General features: G+C 37.5%; 1 protein-coding gene across 1 annotated transcript in view; it reads right to left on the bottom strand.

Annotated features, from left to right (window-relative positions):
• Window positions 1-2,410: 2,410 nt before the first annotated feature.
• Window positions 2,411-16,672, bottom strand: part of LOC145773868 (uncharacterized) — a 35,970-nt gene continuing 21,708 nt past the window's right edge. The window contains exons 12-14 of the mRNA XM_082584990.1: window positions 12,014-12,172; window positions 6,052-6,193; window positions 2,411-5,707 (exon numbers count right to left, since the gene is read on the bottom strand). Of these exons, the coding sequence (XP_082441116.1) occupies window positions 5,605-5,707; window positions 6,052-6,193; window positions 12,014-12,172 (404 nt within the window). The 3' untranslated portion in view covers window positions 2,411-5,604. The remainder of the gene's footprint in view (window positions 5,708-6,051; window positions 6,194-12,013; window positions 12,173-16,672) is intronic.

Below are 16,672 nucleotides of genomic sequence, written 5' to 3'. Positions count from 1 at the left end.
CCACAACATAACTAAGTTTTGGCATAATCCCTCAAATACGTTGCAAGGAAAACACCCCAGTTGCAGCTCCTTCCTGAAACGTTCATATCAGCAACATGGTTGCCTACCACGCTTGCTTTGTGGATCGAAACGTTCAACTGATGACAGCGTTTCACCGGAATCATCCTCCTGGTGGAAAGGATTTTCAAGTTGATATCCGGGAATCATACAAATATTCTGGTGACCTTAGTTGGCTCTTATATTCAATGCAGACTTGTTCTATTGCAAGGTTTATATAAAGCACTCATCTTAAAGTTAATCACCAGACAAAAAGCAAATAAGCCAAATTAAAAGTGTGATAGTGACTTGATTGTTATTTTCAAAACTTTGATTATTCTGATGAATTGATGATGAAATTACATCATTGAACGAAAAAGAAGTAGAAATATCAGATACAAATTTCGATTATTAGGTACATTTCTATAAGGGGATCAATGAAAGAGCAATTCAATTTGATTGCAATGAGCACTGCGGCAGGCGAACATTATCCTGCAGCATATTGCTGATATAGTGCTGTGATAGCTGTGCGCCAAGGTGACAACTAGGCTGGCGCAAAATCTAAAAAAAAAAAAAATTTTCTTTTAAATTTTTTGTCAGTTTGTAATATTGTTCCTTTTGGTAAATGTATCTCCTATAACCAAATTTTACAAAAAAATATTAACGTTTGACCCTGGTTCACCTGGTTTGAATTTTTTCAAAATATTGAATTTTCGCTTATCCCTGAAACTGCTCACTCGCTATCTTCTAATGCACTCTAGCATCTTAATGGACACAATAAGAGGCAGTAATACAAACTTGTAGCAAGCAAAGTGGTTTAATTAGCAGCTCCATGAACACTGACACGTGTATTACTCTCAAAATGTCGAATTCTACCACATTTCAGACATGATTTTCTTTGTGCACCGTTCACTGTAGTAAATATCTACTGCTTTCAGTTTCTTGAATCATTTGACGATGTTTATCGATTTTCACAGGCCAACAAAAATTTTTTATATATAAAGGCAGGACATGTGAGAGTCATTTTAAGGTATTTCGAGGCCCCTGATTCTGAAAATGCACTAAGTTTTATCGAATTGGCTCTAGTTTTGAGTTAGCCAAGATTCCAGCTACCACTTTTGATAACTAAATCTTTAACTACTACAGTAGGTGGTAGAAATGGTTTTGAGAAAAAAGCTTGACCTTGCTCCAAAACATTACTGAAGGTATTGAGGTTACTCTCAGTCATGCCCGTTTTCCTATTGTTTCAAGCAAATCACCACTTGAAACAAGAGAGGGCAAACAAAAAACAGAAATAGCAACGTCCACGCAATGACGGCCTTGCACACTCCATGTAAACATGATGTTCCAACTTCCTTCGAACATGCTCACCGTACAAAAGTATCAATTTTCATGGTGATTCCACGGCTCTCTTTATGCCATGGTACTCTGAACTTCTTAGCCTGGTAGGCACTTTAACATGCAGATATCCAATCCAGCACGAACCAATCAGAAGCTACGCTTTTCATGACGTCATCAAGATTGCGTTTGGGAAGAATAAAGGAAAAACGCAAATTCTAGCTACATTAAATCATCGCTTTGCCATCGATTGGCTTGGCGCATTGGGTTAGGGCAGTAGTAGTCATTTCAATGACGTGGGTTTGATTCCCACCTCTGCTATAGCTCTTTTTTCTTCTGTAATTACCAAACAAAGTTCAAAGTAATTATTAATTCTCTGGCTGAATGCTGGAATGGTCACAATAGCAGATAACGTAGATAACGTACAGATAACGTAGCATCTCATTGGTTCGTGGTTGGATTGGATACGCGCGTGGATTATTAGAAATCTGCTTGTTAAAGTGCCTACCTCTTAGCCTTGAGCCCAGAAACGGGTTTGAGTGCAATGTTTGCATACTTTAGGAGGAGCCCAGGACTTATCTTGATCACCCAGCTTCATGTCAAAGTAATAATAATAATGCTTGTTTTTATATAGCGCTGTGTCTACCGCGGAATGCGTTACTCCTCTGCGTTGCCTCATGCAGTAAAATATATCTGGGTTGTTTGTACAGCATCCTACTTGTCAAAGGCGTATTTTATCAGCCTATATGCCATTTATTTAGCCTATAGACCAGAAAAAAACGTCTTGCAGCAAAGATTTGGCCTTAGCAAAGGCTTAGAATAAAATTTCATTTGTACGTACAGTATCCATTTCAGTAGGCCTACCTTTTCAATATAAAGCTGCATTCATAAACACATGACTTTCGGGATATTTTTCTTGTGATGTAGGCCTACTGATTCACAACTGTTTACATTGAATACTTATGGCTCCCTTACGTTAAACACAGTTCATTTCAACCTTTGCTTGCGTTTTGAACTTTCGTGCAATATGAACCAATTGAACTAGACAAGTGTATTTATGACATCATAATGGTAAACAGGGCTGAAAATAAGTAATTTGCTAATTGAAAGCTTTTGAGTAACAATTTCAAAAATATTTTCATTGTCGAATATCTCGAAAACTAGAGCCAATTCGAAAAAACTAAGTGCATTTTCGGAATCAGGGGCCCTAAACTACTCTAAAATGACTCTCATCTTTTGTGCCAAAAATTTTTGTTGGTCTACGACGTTATAGATTCACTGACTGCGAAAAGGCTGTAAAATCAACTAAAATGACACTAAAAGCATGCACTATTAGTGACTCTCAGACTTGGAGTAGGGTGAAGATGTTCCACGTGGAAGTTAACAGAAGAAGTGAAGTCAAAATCACGTGGTCAAATTTTGAGAAATCCCCTTTTCAGACACTGCTAAACCACTTCAAAATTTACTAATTTTTCAGAAAAATTCAGAATTTCTCCTTGGGTGAACCAGGGTCAAAGGTCAAAACCCAACAAAAATTTTTGGTTTGCAAATATCAGTGAACAAAATGGAATATTATTCCAAACTGACAAAAATTTTAAAGAACATCAAGGAAAATGAGCCACCCTAGTGACCACTCTAGTGCCCCAATTTGAGCCAACCATTCATCTTAGCAAAGCTTCATGAGATATATCTTTTCATGCAGTGTTTCCTTATCTTAACGGTAGATAAGCAACCAGGGCCGGATTTAGCTGATGGGGGGCCCGGGGCACTATTAGATCGGGGGGCCCCCGTGCAAAAAATTTTTCGCGCCTACGGCGCGAAAACCACCTTTGCATCTACAGTAGCAGTAATCCAGCACTGCACATAGTACACAGCCGTCGTCGTCTGAGCTTCTGGGGCCGAGGGTCTATCCTTTTACCACCCCAGATTCACGATGTTCCCGGACTACATTGGAAGGCTGCTAGAGAGCAGCCAGTCTTTAGTTTCATCATCCATGACGCGCAGACCTTCCACTCCGTTAGGTGGCTTGAAGATGGTACAGTCATTGATGATGTGGTCTGCGGTCTGTTCCTCGGCACCACATTCACAGGAGGAGGAAGAAGCCATTCCCCATTGGTGCACGGTTGAGCAGAAAAGCCCGACGCCCGTACGGAGACGGTTGAGGCGCACCCATGCCTGTCTCTGTAGTGTCAGGCCGATGGGGCGTGTGTCGGCGTCGGGGATGAATGAATGGAGTCTGGTGGTGCTTGACCTCCATTCAGAATATACAGCATTTTGCTGTATGACCTCCATTCAGAATATACAGCAGGGGTCGGCAACCTTTTGAGCCGCGGGCCAATTTAATAAAATAAAATATACTGGCGGGCCGTAACTGCCAGGACAGCTTTTCTGAAACGCGAATATCTTACCCTTAAATTGCACGGCGTTTTACACTCCTATTCATGCTTATATAATATGTTCATTGATATGATAAAAGGAATTTATTACTTTGAAACCGATTATTAAAAGAACAAATGTGTGTAACAATTTAATGTGAATGTTGATGTTGTTTGCATTTTTTTGCCAAATTGCCAAAGTCAGTTTTGATATTGGAACAAGAAATTTGTAAAACATCATCAACATGTTCATCAGATAAACGTGATCGAAGTTTATTTTTTGCAAAGTTCATCTTAGAAAATAATTGTTCACAAAGATAAGTGTTCCCAAACATGGATGCAATTTTTTTCGCATTATCTCGTAATTTCGGAAATAGGGTTGCAGATACATGTTCTTTGTAAAACACTTCCGGAGAAGTAACGTGAAACTTCGACTTTAACGTTGTATTATTCTGAAGTTCAATCAGTTCCATCTGCACGCTACTGTCCGCATCGGCTGGATCCACATCAAAAGGTGTTGCCAGTAACGCGAATTCGTGTTTGTGCCTTCGCATGTCCTGGAACCGGGAAGCAAACTGCTGTTTGATGTCAACAATAACCTCCACATATTTCAACGTACTTGACGGACTGTTGTTACCAAGATTGGAAAAATGTGCAAAATTAGAATTACGAAGTTGGTGTTCCCAAAGTCGCAGCTTACATTCAGGATTTGTTGCACTATGATTTTAGCATGCAAAAAACAACTTATTTATCGTCGCGGGCCGAATTGCGCGCTTTTTCTTGGAACTGCTCGCGGGCCGGAACGAAGCGCCTGGCGGGCCGGAGGTTGCCGACCCCTGATATACAGCATTCAGAATATACAGAAGTACACAGCATTTTGCAGAAACGTCAAAAGCTGAAAGAAAGAAAAATTAACACAAAATCACATTTTTTCCACGTAGGGGGGCCCTTCAGAAGTCGGGGGGCCCGGGGCACCTGCCCCCTCTGCCCCCCCTAAATCCGGGCCTGTAAGCAACCTATCCGCAACTATCATTAGATATTTAGATTTTGGGTAGAAGCTTAGGGCTATTTATTATAGAACTATGAACGACAAATATTAGATTTCAAATCGAACATTTCTGCGGTAATCTCTGCCTGGATTCAAATATTTTGAGAAATATAACACAACAAAATGCAGCACAGCAAAGGAATTACGTAATTTATGAATTAATTTTCAGGGGCGCTCTAGCTAAAACAGTAAAATAATTCGCTTAGTAAAACGATGGAAATGGGATTAAAATACAAAACAATGACAATTCAATCAAAGTTTTAGTTACATCGCTTGCACAAGCCAATCGAATAATACGTCACTTATTGTCTCAGAAGACTTTGAACTTTCACGAGTTGGTTGATCGTGTTAGAACAGAAAATCGTTTGCATGATATCTCTCCGCCAGGGCTGGCCAGAGGCTAACAGCAAAACAATGCGTGATGAGATCAACGAAAATGTCGATTTCTGGCTAACTCTGCATTGATATAAAACAACGTTGAAGTCACAAAAAACATCGCTCTTTGTTCACAGGGCTGACAAACGAAAAAAAATCTGCAACAATTAGTTTCATTCTCACAGATTACGCTCTTTTATCGTTTTGAAACGATGATACAACAACAAAATTAAATACAAAATAACTTATTTGCTATTTTTAACAAGAAAATGCGACAAACATAAAGCGAGACAAACAAATCTGCTTTGATACAAAGGAAAGTAATAGATTTTGAATTTCGAAAATGCAACTAAACAAGACATATCAAGATGATTCATGGATCAACAACGCAAGCATCGTCATCGATGTAATGACGCGACCAATTAATGCCAACTATATCGCTACAATGAATAGTTTTTTGTTGAAAGTTTCAACATTTCCAACTACTTCCCACGTATTCTTCGCTGCATCATAAATTTCTATTGCGTCGGTCGGTCTGTAAATTGTGATCGAGTGAAAAATTAGAAAACAAAGCAATAATATTAAAAAACAAAACATTGTTGAAAACTGATAATAATTGAATTATTTCAGTCAAATCAACTTCGTCGTTTGCAAATGTTGGATATTGTAAATTTAAAATACTAAAAACAAAATGATTAAAATTTGAAATTTTACATCAGCGATGGACAGATTCAACCAAACTATGTTTCAATAAATTGTAATGATCTCATATTAAGTTATTAGAATCCCTCATGTTTCTATTCACACGTTGGTAGACTCCATTAATTCAACATATTCATGCTTTCTATGCATTGATGACGTCCACAAACAACCACTCACCCTCCAGCGACATACACCATCCCGTCTATGCCGCATGAACCGTGGAAACATCTTGCAACGTTCATATCAGCAACATCGGACCATGCTTGCTTCCGTGGATCGAATCGTTCAACTGAAGATAGTTTCGTCCCGCCATATCCTCCTTTTCGAACAAGATTTCCAAGTTAATATTCACAAATTGTATAAATATTCTGGTATCCTTATAGCTGCCTCGTTTATTCAGTGTAGACTTGTTATACTGCAGGGATTAAACAATCAACTCAAGGTAAACCAAATACACGCAAAGTATATCGGCCATGATGAACAAACTGTCATAACACCTGCATTGGTTTATTAAGTGAACGATTTTGAAAGAGTTGCAAAAACAGCAAAATTTTGCTTCATCTCACAAGGACGAACATTCATAGCAATTTGTAGCAAAATAAGCAAATAAATGTCATTTGAAAAACACATTGTGACATTTTACGCAAAGACCCAATGAGTGACGTCATGCAATGGAAACATTTAGGAATCATAAGTGGTGAGATATCGCAATCATCTTGAATTTGCGTTATAGTAACACGTAGAGTTGACATTTGTTCAGCCGGGGATGCCGTGAGCAGGTATCGCCTGAACGTTGTGTTTATGTAGATTGCACTAAATAAGAATCCACTATCTTGCTTCAGCACCTTCGCCATAATGTCCTGAGATTGCATTTATTGCCCTATTTTGGTTATTTATTATTTTGTTATAACGATTATTTGGCACTGCATTTTCAAATTTTTCTGTTTCATTTTGTCTGGTTCATGAGAAACAACAACAAGTGCGGGTGGCTGGAGTCGAACATGCAGTCTTTCGACTGCGAGCCCAACGCGCTAATCACTCGGCCACTGCTGCCGATTGGTTCTACGAGCAAAATGCTCATGTTATAAATGAACAACTTAGAGCTGAAATAATGAATAAAAAAAGTGACTCTTAATCATTTTGTAACGCAAGATTACAGTGACAACAAGTGGTTTTCTACAAATCAACATATTGTATATTGACAATGTCGATGATATTTCCAATTCAAAATTTCCAATTCGCGTAGCAGAAGATAGAAATAAAAGATGCTGATCTAAACTTCGTTTTTGAAATACTGAACTACCTGTGTCTTTCTGATTCCGTTCACCACTTCTTTCTATAATCTTGGTTCATAAAGACATCGTTTGACAGAAATATAGACGTTTTTGTTGCATGCTGGTGAATTCTAACGGCAAACGAAATAGGGGCAGACCACCAAGAATTTGGACTAATGATATTGAAGACTGGTCAGGACTTAATTACAAAACTGCAGTAAAAAAATCTCACAACAGAGAAACTTGGCGTCTCATTGCCTCCAACCCTCGACGAGAGGAAGGAACTTAATGATGATGATTGTGAATTCTGGTTAGTTTGTTTTATTGATTTATTACAATTTGCAGAATTCTGTTGATTTTTCCGACTGTTGATAAATAAACAACTTCTGTCAAATAGTCTCCAAGATGAAAACTTGAAGCAACTTCAATTTGCCAACATTCCGTTTCTCGAAGTGAAGCTTACAAACCACATGAATATTCAAAACGTGGCAAGATCGATTATGCTGGGAACGTTTTCGGTAATGGCGACCTTCAAGCAAATCATGTATTGGTGGTGAAAGTCAATCTTTGTTGGTGGATCGAAACATTTATTAAGTATTTATCCAGTTGGAAGCAAAAGTCAGATACACTCATAGATGTAGAAAGTGATCTTAGAAGCTTCAAGCTGTTCATAATGGTGGACGCACAACAATTTCCTGTGTACTTGGCAACGACAAAGCGAATATTTCCGTTTGTTTTAAGTTGTAAATTTAAGTTGGCTACTGAAATTTAATATCAAAGCTTTGTTTTTAAAAGCAACTAATGTATGTTCTTATTGAAGTTACTACCAATTCTTTATAAATTCAAGGAAATTTTTAAGTTCAAGTTAATTGTTTTTTCATATAACGATGTGACAATGTCTGCTCTGTCATTAGATGCCACAATGTAAATCCCTAAACTGGAAGTTTGAAGAAGAAAAACTTATATTTAGCTGTTCACGACTTTTTGTATCAAGCAGACTGATCAGACAAAATTTAACAGATGCAAGCTGATGACAAACCAACACAAGATAGAACGCCAACCCGTGTAGCCTTGTGACGTCACAATGGAATTCGTCATACTGGCAATGGATTGTTTCGAAACTTTTCGAGACAGCAGAGAAGTTAATGCAATGCAGCAGATGTACACATAACACTGGTCTACAAATTTCAACTTTTTTTTTCAGGTTTGGGTTTTGACAACTGATTTTGGCTAATTTTGGGGCGCTGAATCCGAAAATGAACTCAGATTTTCTCTATCACATCAAGTTTTCTTTCTATCGTTGCCATTATTTTATGAAATTGACCAATTTTTACCCTTTTAAGTGCAGTAAAATGTCAAATATAATTATTTTCTGACAGCTATAAACTTTCAAACATAGAGATATTTTTACACTAAATTCATAAATTGGTTCAGATTTCCTCTAAAATAAAAAAAATTCCTGTTATGATAATCGTAATAGGACATAGTGGAGATTGGTAGCGTTGAGTTTTTCCATGCTGGCTTGAACTCCCTGTCTTGGCTTCTCAGGCGTTATCTGTGGGTCAGCTGCTATCTCTGTGCACTGTGCAGATGGAATATGGTAGGAAGACAGCTGGTGGGAGTAGATTTGACTTAGTAATAAATTCTTGCTTAGTAAGGAAGATTTTTTTAGAAGTTTTATAAAGCACATGTACATTGTACAGACCAACATCAGAGTTCAAGCTGAAAAGTGGTTTGTAGAAGGAAAAGGTATTTTCATACTTTATAAGTTTGAGTTCAAGTCGGTTAGAGTTTTTGGTATAGTGGTGTTTCTGTGGAAAAACTTGCTGTTAGAAAACTACTAACAAAGAAAGGTTATATTTGATCTCAAGCTATGTCTGCTTCCAGCAAAAGTAGAGAATGTTGTAATGATCCAGATATATTTTGTTACATTTGTGGATGCTTCATGTTGAAGTCTCAACAATGCAATATTACCACGTTTGTAAAAAGGGCATATCTTGCTTACTTTAAAGTCAAGTTGGGGGACCAGGACAAAAGCTGGGCTCCTCATAAAGTGTGCAAGACCTGCGTTGAATGTCTGAGAAGTTGGTCGCAAGAAAAATGTCCACAAATGAAATTTGGAATACCCATGATTGGGCGAGAGCAACGAAATCATGTTGACGATTGTTATTTTTGTCTTGTTAGTGTGAAAGGGTATAACAAAAAGAGTAAACTTCGTTTGAAATATCCAAATCTGGATTCGGCATTGCGGCCAGTTCCTCACAGTGATGAAAAGCCACTGCCAGTACATACATCACTTCCAGAACTACACGAAGAGGCTATTTCTTCTTCAGAAGCATCGTTTAGTGAAGGAGAAAGTGAAATTTTTCAACCAGCACCCGAGGATCTGTCAGACAAGCCTTCCCAGTTTAATCCGATGGAATTAAATGATTTAGTGAGGGATTTGTATTTGCCTAAGCAATCTGCGGAGTTATTGGCATCAAGGCTACAGGAAAGGAAACTTCTCAAATCTGTTACAAGCGTGACATTTTATCGCAAACGAGAAGAAGAACTGCTTCCATATTTTGCTTCCCACAATAATTTCGTTTATTGCAACAATATAGAAGGGCTTCTTCTAGAAATGGGATTACCACAGTATGATACAGACGAATGAAGACTTTTCATTGATAGCTCCAAACGAAGTTTGAAGTGTGTTCTACTTCACAATGGTAACGTGTACGGTTCTATTCCGATAGGAAATTCGGTGACAATGAAAGAAGAGTATCAGAACATCAAAACCGTTCTTGAAAAGTTAAAATACCATGAGCATGGTTGACTCATCTGTGTAGATTTAAAAATGGTAAACTTTTTGCTGGGGCAACAAAGTGGCTACACCAAATACCTATGTTTCCTATGCTACTGGGACAGCAGGGACAAGGATCAGTACTGGAACAAAGAAGAGTGGCCTCCAAGGCTCACCTTGACACCTAGAGACAAAAATATCATACGTGATCAGTTAGTTGATATTTCAAAAGATCCTCTTGCCTTCTCTTCACATCAAACTTGGTCTCATGAAACAATATATGTAAAAGCTTTGGATCATGAAGGAGAGTGTTTTAAGTATATATGTTATGCTTTTTCTGGTCTCAGTGAAGAGAAAAAAAGAGCTGGGATTTTCAATGGACCACAAATCAGGCAATTGTTAAAGGATGAAAATTTTGTAAAATCAATGTTGCCATTCTAGGCTAGAGCTTGGAATGCTTTCGGTGCTGTTGTGAGAATTTTTTTGGGAAACAGAAAAGCAGAAAATTATAAAGATCTCTTAAGGGAGCTACTGCTTAGTTTTGAAGATTTGGGATGCAGGATGAGCATCAAAGTTCACTATTTGAAGAGCCATGCGGATGAGTTTCCAGAAAACCTTGGGAAAGTTAGTGAAGAACAAGGTGAACGTTTCCACCAGGATATTAAAATTATGGAAGAACGTTATCAAGGTCGGTGGGATTGTCATATGATGGCCAACTATTGCTGGAGTTTTAAAAGAGAAATTCCAGATGCTGCTCATAAAAGAAAGTCCCTCAAAAGAGCATTTTTAAGCTTATAAGTGAAGAATTCATATTCTATGAAAGCTCCTTTTTTGACTGTTTCTGAACTCGCCCTGCTTAAGTCCCTTTGAGTCAATCTTTATTTTGGCACTTTGCTATTTCTGTGTGTGTCTTCACAATTTCTGCACTCCATTGGAATGTCTATGTGCATATTGTGTGAACTGTAGGCTATAATTCAGATAATACCTTGTCACTGTCCTATCGACATGTTCGTCAGCGTAATGTAGCGTTTGATTTTATTGTGGTTGCTCTTTTGCATGCCTATTTTTTATTCCAAGGCATGAATATTTAATAAAGACAACGCAAATTTGTGTGAATATAATATAGAATGCTTTTTTGCTAATTAAAGCTAGATTATTGCAGGTAAAACAGTGTTTATTGCATCAGAATTCCTTGTTTTGACAACAGAGGGGGGGGGGGGCAAAAATTGATTTTTTTCAAAAATTAGGGATATTTCATATCTCAAAAACGTGATGTGATAGGGAAAATCTGAGTTCATTTTCGGATTCAGCGCCCCAAAATTAGCTAAAACGAGTTGTCAAAACCCAAACCTGAAATTTTGTGTAGACCAGTGTAATCAATAGAACTTGTTGAAACTTTTGCAAAACTAAACAGCAAAACTTGCAAACTTTCGAATTTTTGGGACTTTGTGAGATTCCTGTCAAATTGATCAATGTTAGTTTGGCCATTGACATCCAAGGACCATCCACATTTAGGTCGCAACCCAGTGGTTGAGTAGCACTGAGTCAAGTTAAAATTGTTTCCGTGCTTGGTTGGGCGTAGGGTAGCACCAATCCATGCTTTGTCATCTTTTGTTTACATGGCTTCTCAAAGCGCTGCACACGTCACACTCAAAGTGCTGGACTGGCCTTGTGACGTAATTGTGCGGACTCCCTCCAAACTGCGCTGTCCTGAACGCCACGAAGAAAAATTGTGAGTAACGGATTTGGTTTGTTGTAATACTGTTGATGATTATTTCGCTTGTCATTAAACCCAAGCTTGTATAAACAAACGATCCAGATTCCTGGTCAATGAAATGGTTAATAAAATCAAATCTCAAAAATTGAGAAAAAACTTGTTAAATAAATCATTTAATTTTACATTTACATTTTTATTTGTCAACTTTGAAAGCTTTTCTCATTTTCGCCTGGAACTTAGTTGCGTGTGTTCTATTAAATATTGAACTACTCAGCAAAACTTTACATTTTAAATGTCCTAGTTATTATAAACAGATCAATATAAACATGGCAACAAACATTGATATAATAATACAATCAATCCTACCTATCGCATAGACTTGATCGTTCAAAACAACTGCAGATAAACCAAATCTTTCAACTTTCATCGACGGAATTCCTCTCCACCGTCCTTCTCGTGGATCCATGCATTCCACTGTGTTCAGCACCTCTCCGTTATTATAACCACCGACAACGTATATCAACCCTGTTGGAGATTGTTGTTTTGTTAATAAGAATATTCCAATTTCATCCCCAGATTTCTTTATAAATCAATGTCTTAAATATAAAAATGCAACAAAAGTGATTGTTGCGACTGTATCAATAATAATAATGATGGAAGGTGCGACGACTACAGGAGTGCTGCATACCAGCAACTACATCCCGTTCGTTTCGCGAACTCAAAAAGTATGACATTAAATATTTACTTTCTAAAGTTTTTAAATTAAAATAAAAATATTTTCTATTAAATATGAATATGTGCAACAAAAAATTTAGTTTTTATAAAAGTCACGTAAGACGTTATTACGCAATTACGGTAGTATTGTAACATCAACATCTTTTGATAAGTGTGGCGCCCGAGAGCTCTGACGTAGCACGTGCCAATTCCGTGACGTCACGTCAAATTCGAGAATCTTCCTTTCCAATCAACAAATACCGCGTACTTTCGGAATGCAGTCTTGTAATCAATCTTTGCATTCTTCCTGAATCGCAGTACCACTGTATTTGACCGACTAGTGAATCCACCGTTGCATTAAGCCTGGTCTACACTACAAGCTCGAAAAGCGCAAACGCTTGCCTTGTCAAGCCTCGACTGACTAAAAACTGTCTACACTGGCAAATTTGATCTTGCGACCGTGTGCATTCAAGCGCTAACAACGTCACTTTCTGCTTGGTTAAGTCATTTGGCTGGAAATTCGCCTTCAATTGATTTATACTTATCAATCAAACGCATCCATCGCTGTACTGACACAGTGTAATAGGTCAACTGAAAATAATCTAGAATAGTATTGTAGACCTAGAGCTATCCTTTAACTTGTACAGTTGAACACTGCAATCAATGCAAGGCCAGCAGGTAGGCCAACCCAAGTTTGACCAAAAGCCTGGTGAAGTGCTACCTAAACCTGACCAACAGCTAAAGATAATTTGAATCCGTCTAAGAGGTAGGACCACCATACTAGCTGGAAGGCCAACTTTAATCATACCAAAAGCCTAGTGAAGTGCCACCTTAACCAAACTAACAGCTAAGTAGATCTATGTAAGACTTTTTTAAAGCTAACCTTTTAATTTTTATCTACACACACCAACTAACCTATTAACTGAAACAGAGTACCATTTTTACAGAAAACTGAAACTGCCTTTCCACCAAAGTCCCACAAAATGCCAAGACCTTAGCTCAAACTAAATTCTGAGCCAGAACCTTGGTCAAGCGAATCTCTCCAGAGCGTAAAAAAAGCTCGCGATGACCAGACGTTTTCAGGCCGACGACGGCGCTGTTGCCGAGAGAAGCTTTGTGTTAAATAAACAAAGAATGCGCCACGCTCAGCTCAAAATATTTTGTAGTGTAGACCAGGCTTTACGTTTGATGATCGCATGTAGAATTGGCAATGCCTGAGGATGGGCCTCTCCAATTTAAACCAGAGTTCTTTTTAAGAAACTGCGACCATACTATACCGAGCATATTAGACTATTCGAGACGATTCGAGGATTATTCAACTCAGACTCGCTATTATTCTGTTTGTAAGCAAGAATGTTAAATGGTGAAATGTAATATGCAGCATTCTATTCTCTGGAAAATGCAGTCGTAAATGAAGTTTCTTTTTCCCCAAAGTTGAAGTTCTTTTTGTTATGATGGAGTTTCTAATGTAATACGCTAGCATGCTAGTATTTCGGTAGAGGGATTGTCAATAGTTCGGTGTTCTCGTTTTGCTATGTTTGGATTCTGTTCTTCTGAAACTAGCAGTCAAGTTAACAAACGACGCAGTCTTAAAGGAATTTATCTTGTCAAGTACTATTCTGTCAACTAGTCACTAAAATAGGCAGTGAAGAAGACTATCGTGTCCTGGTCATTCCTCGCCAGTTCTGATCTCGGTTCTGCCCAGGAATGTCGCCGTCAGCACGGACGGCTGCATATGAGCGCGCGTGCTAACTACCGCGTCCGCTACAATAAGCAACAAGTGTGATTGCACATACACAAAGAAGTAACTAAGAATTTGTAACACATCCATATAGGCTATTTCAATAGCAATATGGTGCCATATTTCATGACGACACAGATATGGCAACCTCGCCAAAATGTCAAACTCGACAACCATCAGTGACAGCATCTGCGTGCGTATGTCGCCGTTCCCATGATGAAACCTGGCGAAAATCATAACATACTGTACATGAAATAGCAAAACAGCTTAATGAATCAATCTAGGATTGAGTTATTTTTGCATAAAATTGAATCGACGAAAATCAAAGCTGTGCAGTCGAACAAAAATATACAAATTCTCGATTTCTTACTGTCCAACCCTAACGTTCAAAACTGGAACTTTTTTCAAATTCAAAGCTAAATTTTGAGAAGAGTGGTTGGTTTAATGATGTTCTTGGTATTTCTTCACTTAACTACCAGAAATCGTTATTTAATTTTACACAAAAGATACATAAAACTTGTAAGAGAGTGGCTACATATATTTAAGCATAAAAGTGTCCCACACGAAAACATTTCAAAAATACTTCACTTACTTTGATTTGACGCAAAAGATTTCGTCTTGATTTCGTTTCAAATTATATGGCCAAGAATTTCGTTTTCATTGTAAAAAAACGTCATTTCGAGCAAACATAAGCTATTGTACCTACCACTAAGTCAAAAGAACAATCACTGAGACAAAGAACTGAACTTAAAACAGAAAACTGAAACAATCGGCGACACAAAAATAACACAACCAACAAACGTGCTATTGTTCCTCGTTTTATATCAAGCCAAATTCGGAATCGTGCTTTTTCCACCGATTCCGACTCCACATACCTCACAAACCTTCCGACTCCACAGCCCTGATCAGCTTAAATAATTCAATACAAAATTTAGAAACAACATTTGCTGCATGCGATAGTTAAGACATGAATTTTATAAAAGATTCAAGATTTGTTTGCGACGCTAAGATCACAAATTATTTTAATTTTATTGAAAGAAGAAATCAAACAAAAGAACGGAACCAACATTTGGTGCAAAATGGATAATGTGAACAAAAAGCATTGAAAAGTTAATTTCTGGATGAAAAAACGTGCAAACATTTTGCATCTATTTCTTTTCTTGGGTTTTACTCTAACGATTTTTTTTACTACAAACAGTGTGTTGCACTGGAAGATCATTATTTTGTAAATATAGCTTCTATCTCAGGTCGCATTACGTTGTAGTGAGTTGGATACACAGAATGTAAGATGCATGGTATACTTTTTGTGTGTTTTCCATGTTGCTCATTACTCTTCATACGCATGCACTAGGTCTGCTTGAAACAAACTTTGTTTGGTCAAAACGAAACGAATTCCTTCACAAAAAGTTTAATTCAAAAAAAGTTAAAACAAATACTTTTGATTCGAAGAGATGTAACGATACCAATATTCTCGCCGATACCGATATCACTTCTTTAGGTCGATACCAATATTTTGCCGAAACTTTAGTGTTGCAAAAAGAACTGTTTTGCTATTAGCAAGGAGTTAGATCAAATGCTAAGTTTGACTTTCTTTGCATAAAGTTATTAAATTTTTTTTTGAATTGGCATATTTCAGTTCTAAAGATTCAATCGATCCAACTTCTCTGCATTGTTGTGCCATGATAGTAGTGTATTAGTAATAAAAGGCCGTCATGATTGAGGGCTGGGGCATTAGGGAACAAACATCATAATTGCGGTTTCTGAAAAATTAATAAAGGGTTTGCGCAAACTCTCTACATAGGCTATCATGATTTGGATTAACCATGGCCACCTAAAGGTACGTCCTGATTTGTTACATTTTGCAGAAATTTCCAGGTTTTTCTAACTTTGGGCGAACGTTTAAGTAATTTTTTTTAAAAATTAGATTTTTACGCCTTCTTTATTCTTTTCCCCAGATGACACAATAGGTTTTAACATCCTCACATGTTGAAAAACAAAGAAAATTTGATTTTGTAAATTTTAGTCAGACTGTTAATTTTAAATAACTGTCTGATTTTGCGTTTTTCAACTTACTTTTTCTCATTTGCTACTGCTTCCCCAAGGCAACAAAAAAGTTTTTTGTCATTAGGAAACCTCAAAAAGTAAAAACATCTCAAAAAATGTCAGTCAAGCACTAACAGTAGCTGTAATCAAAATCTGCAAAATGTGACAAATCAGGCCGCATTTCCAGGTGGCCATGGATTAACATATAAAATTTAAACCAAGTCATTTCTGTAGTCATACAAAACTATTCGACAAGTGTTCAACCTAAGGGCGCTTGTTGTTTACTTGTTGCTTTTGCCAGGATTGATCAGATTACCCAGGCAGCAAAAATGTATAATTTTGCATCATTTCTACATCGCTAGACGTTCAAAAAACCCATGAAATTGGGTTATTTTTAATAGACTGGTTCTATCAGTTTGTGACCTAATTTTAACCTTTTGTTGTCATAAACTTATCAAGCTTCAAAAATGTCATGACAGCGTAAGTAGGCTACGGGCTAAGCAACGAACTCCCACAGTGATCACCAC

The sequence above is a fragment of the Aplidium turbinatum genome, chromosome 7, assembly GCF_918807975.1.
Source record: "Aplidium turbinatum chromosome 7, kaAplTurb1.1, whole genome shotgun sequence".
Classification (NCBI taxonomy): Eukaryota; Metazoa; Chordata; class Ascidiacea; order Aplousobranchia; family Polyclinidae; genus Aplidium; species Aplidium turbinatum.
Note: the sequence above shows the minus strand (reverse complement) of the source record. Positions and strands in the feature narration are given on the sequence as shown.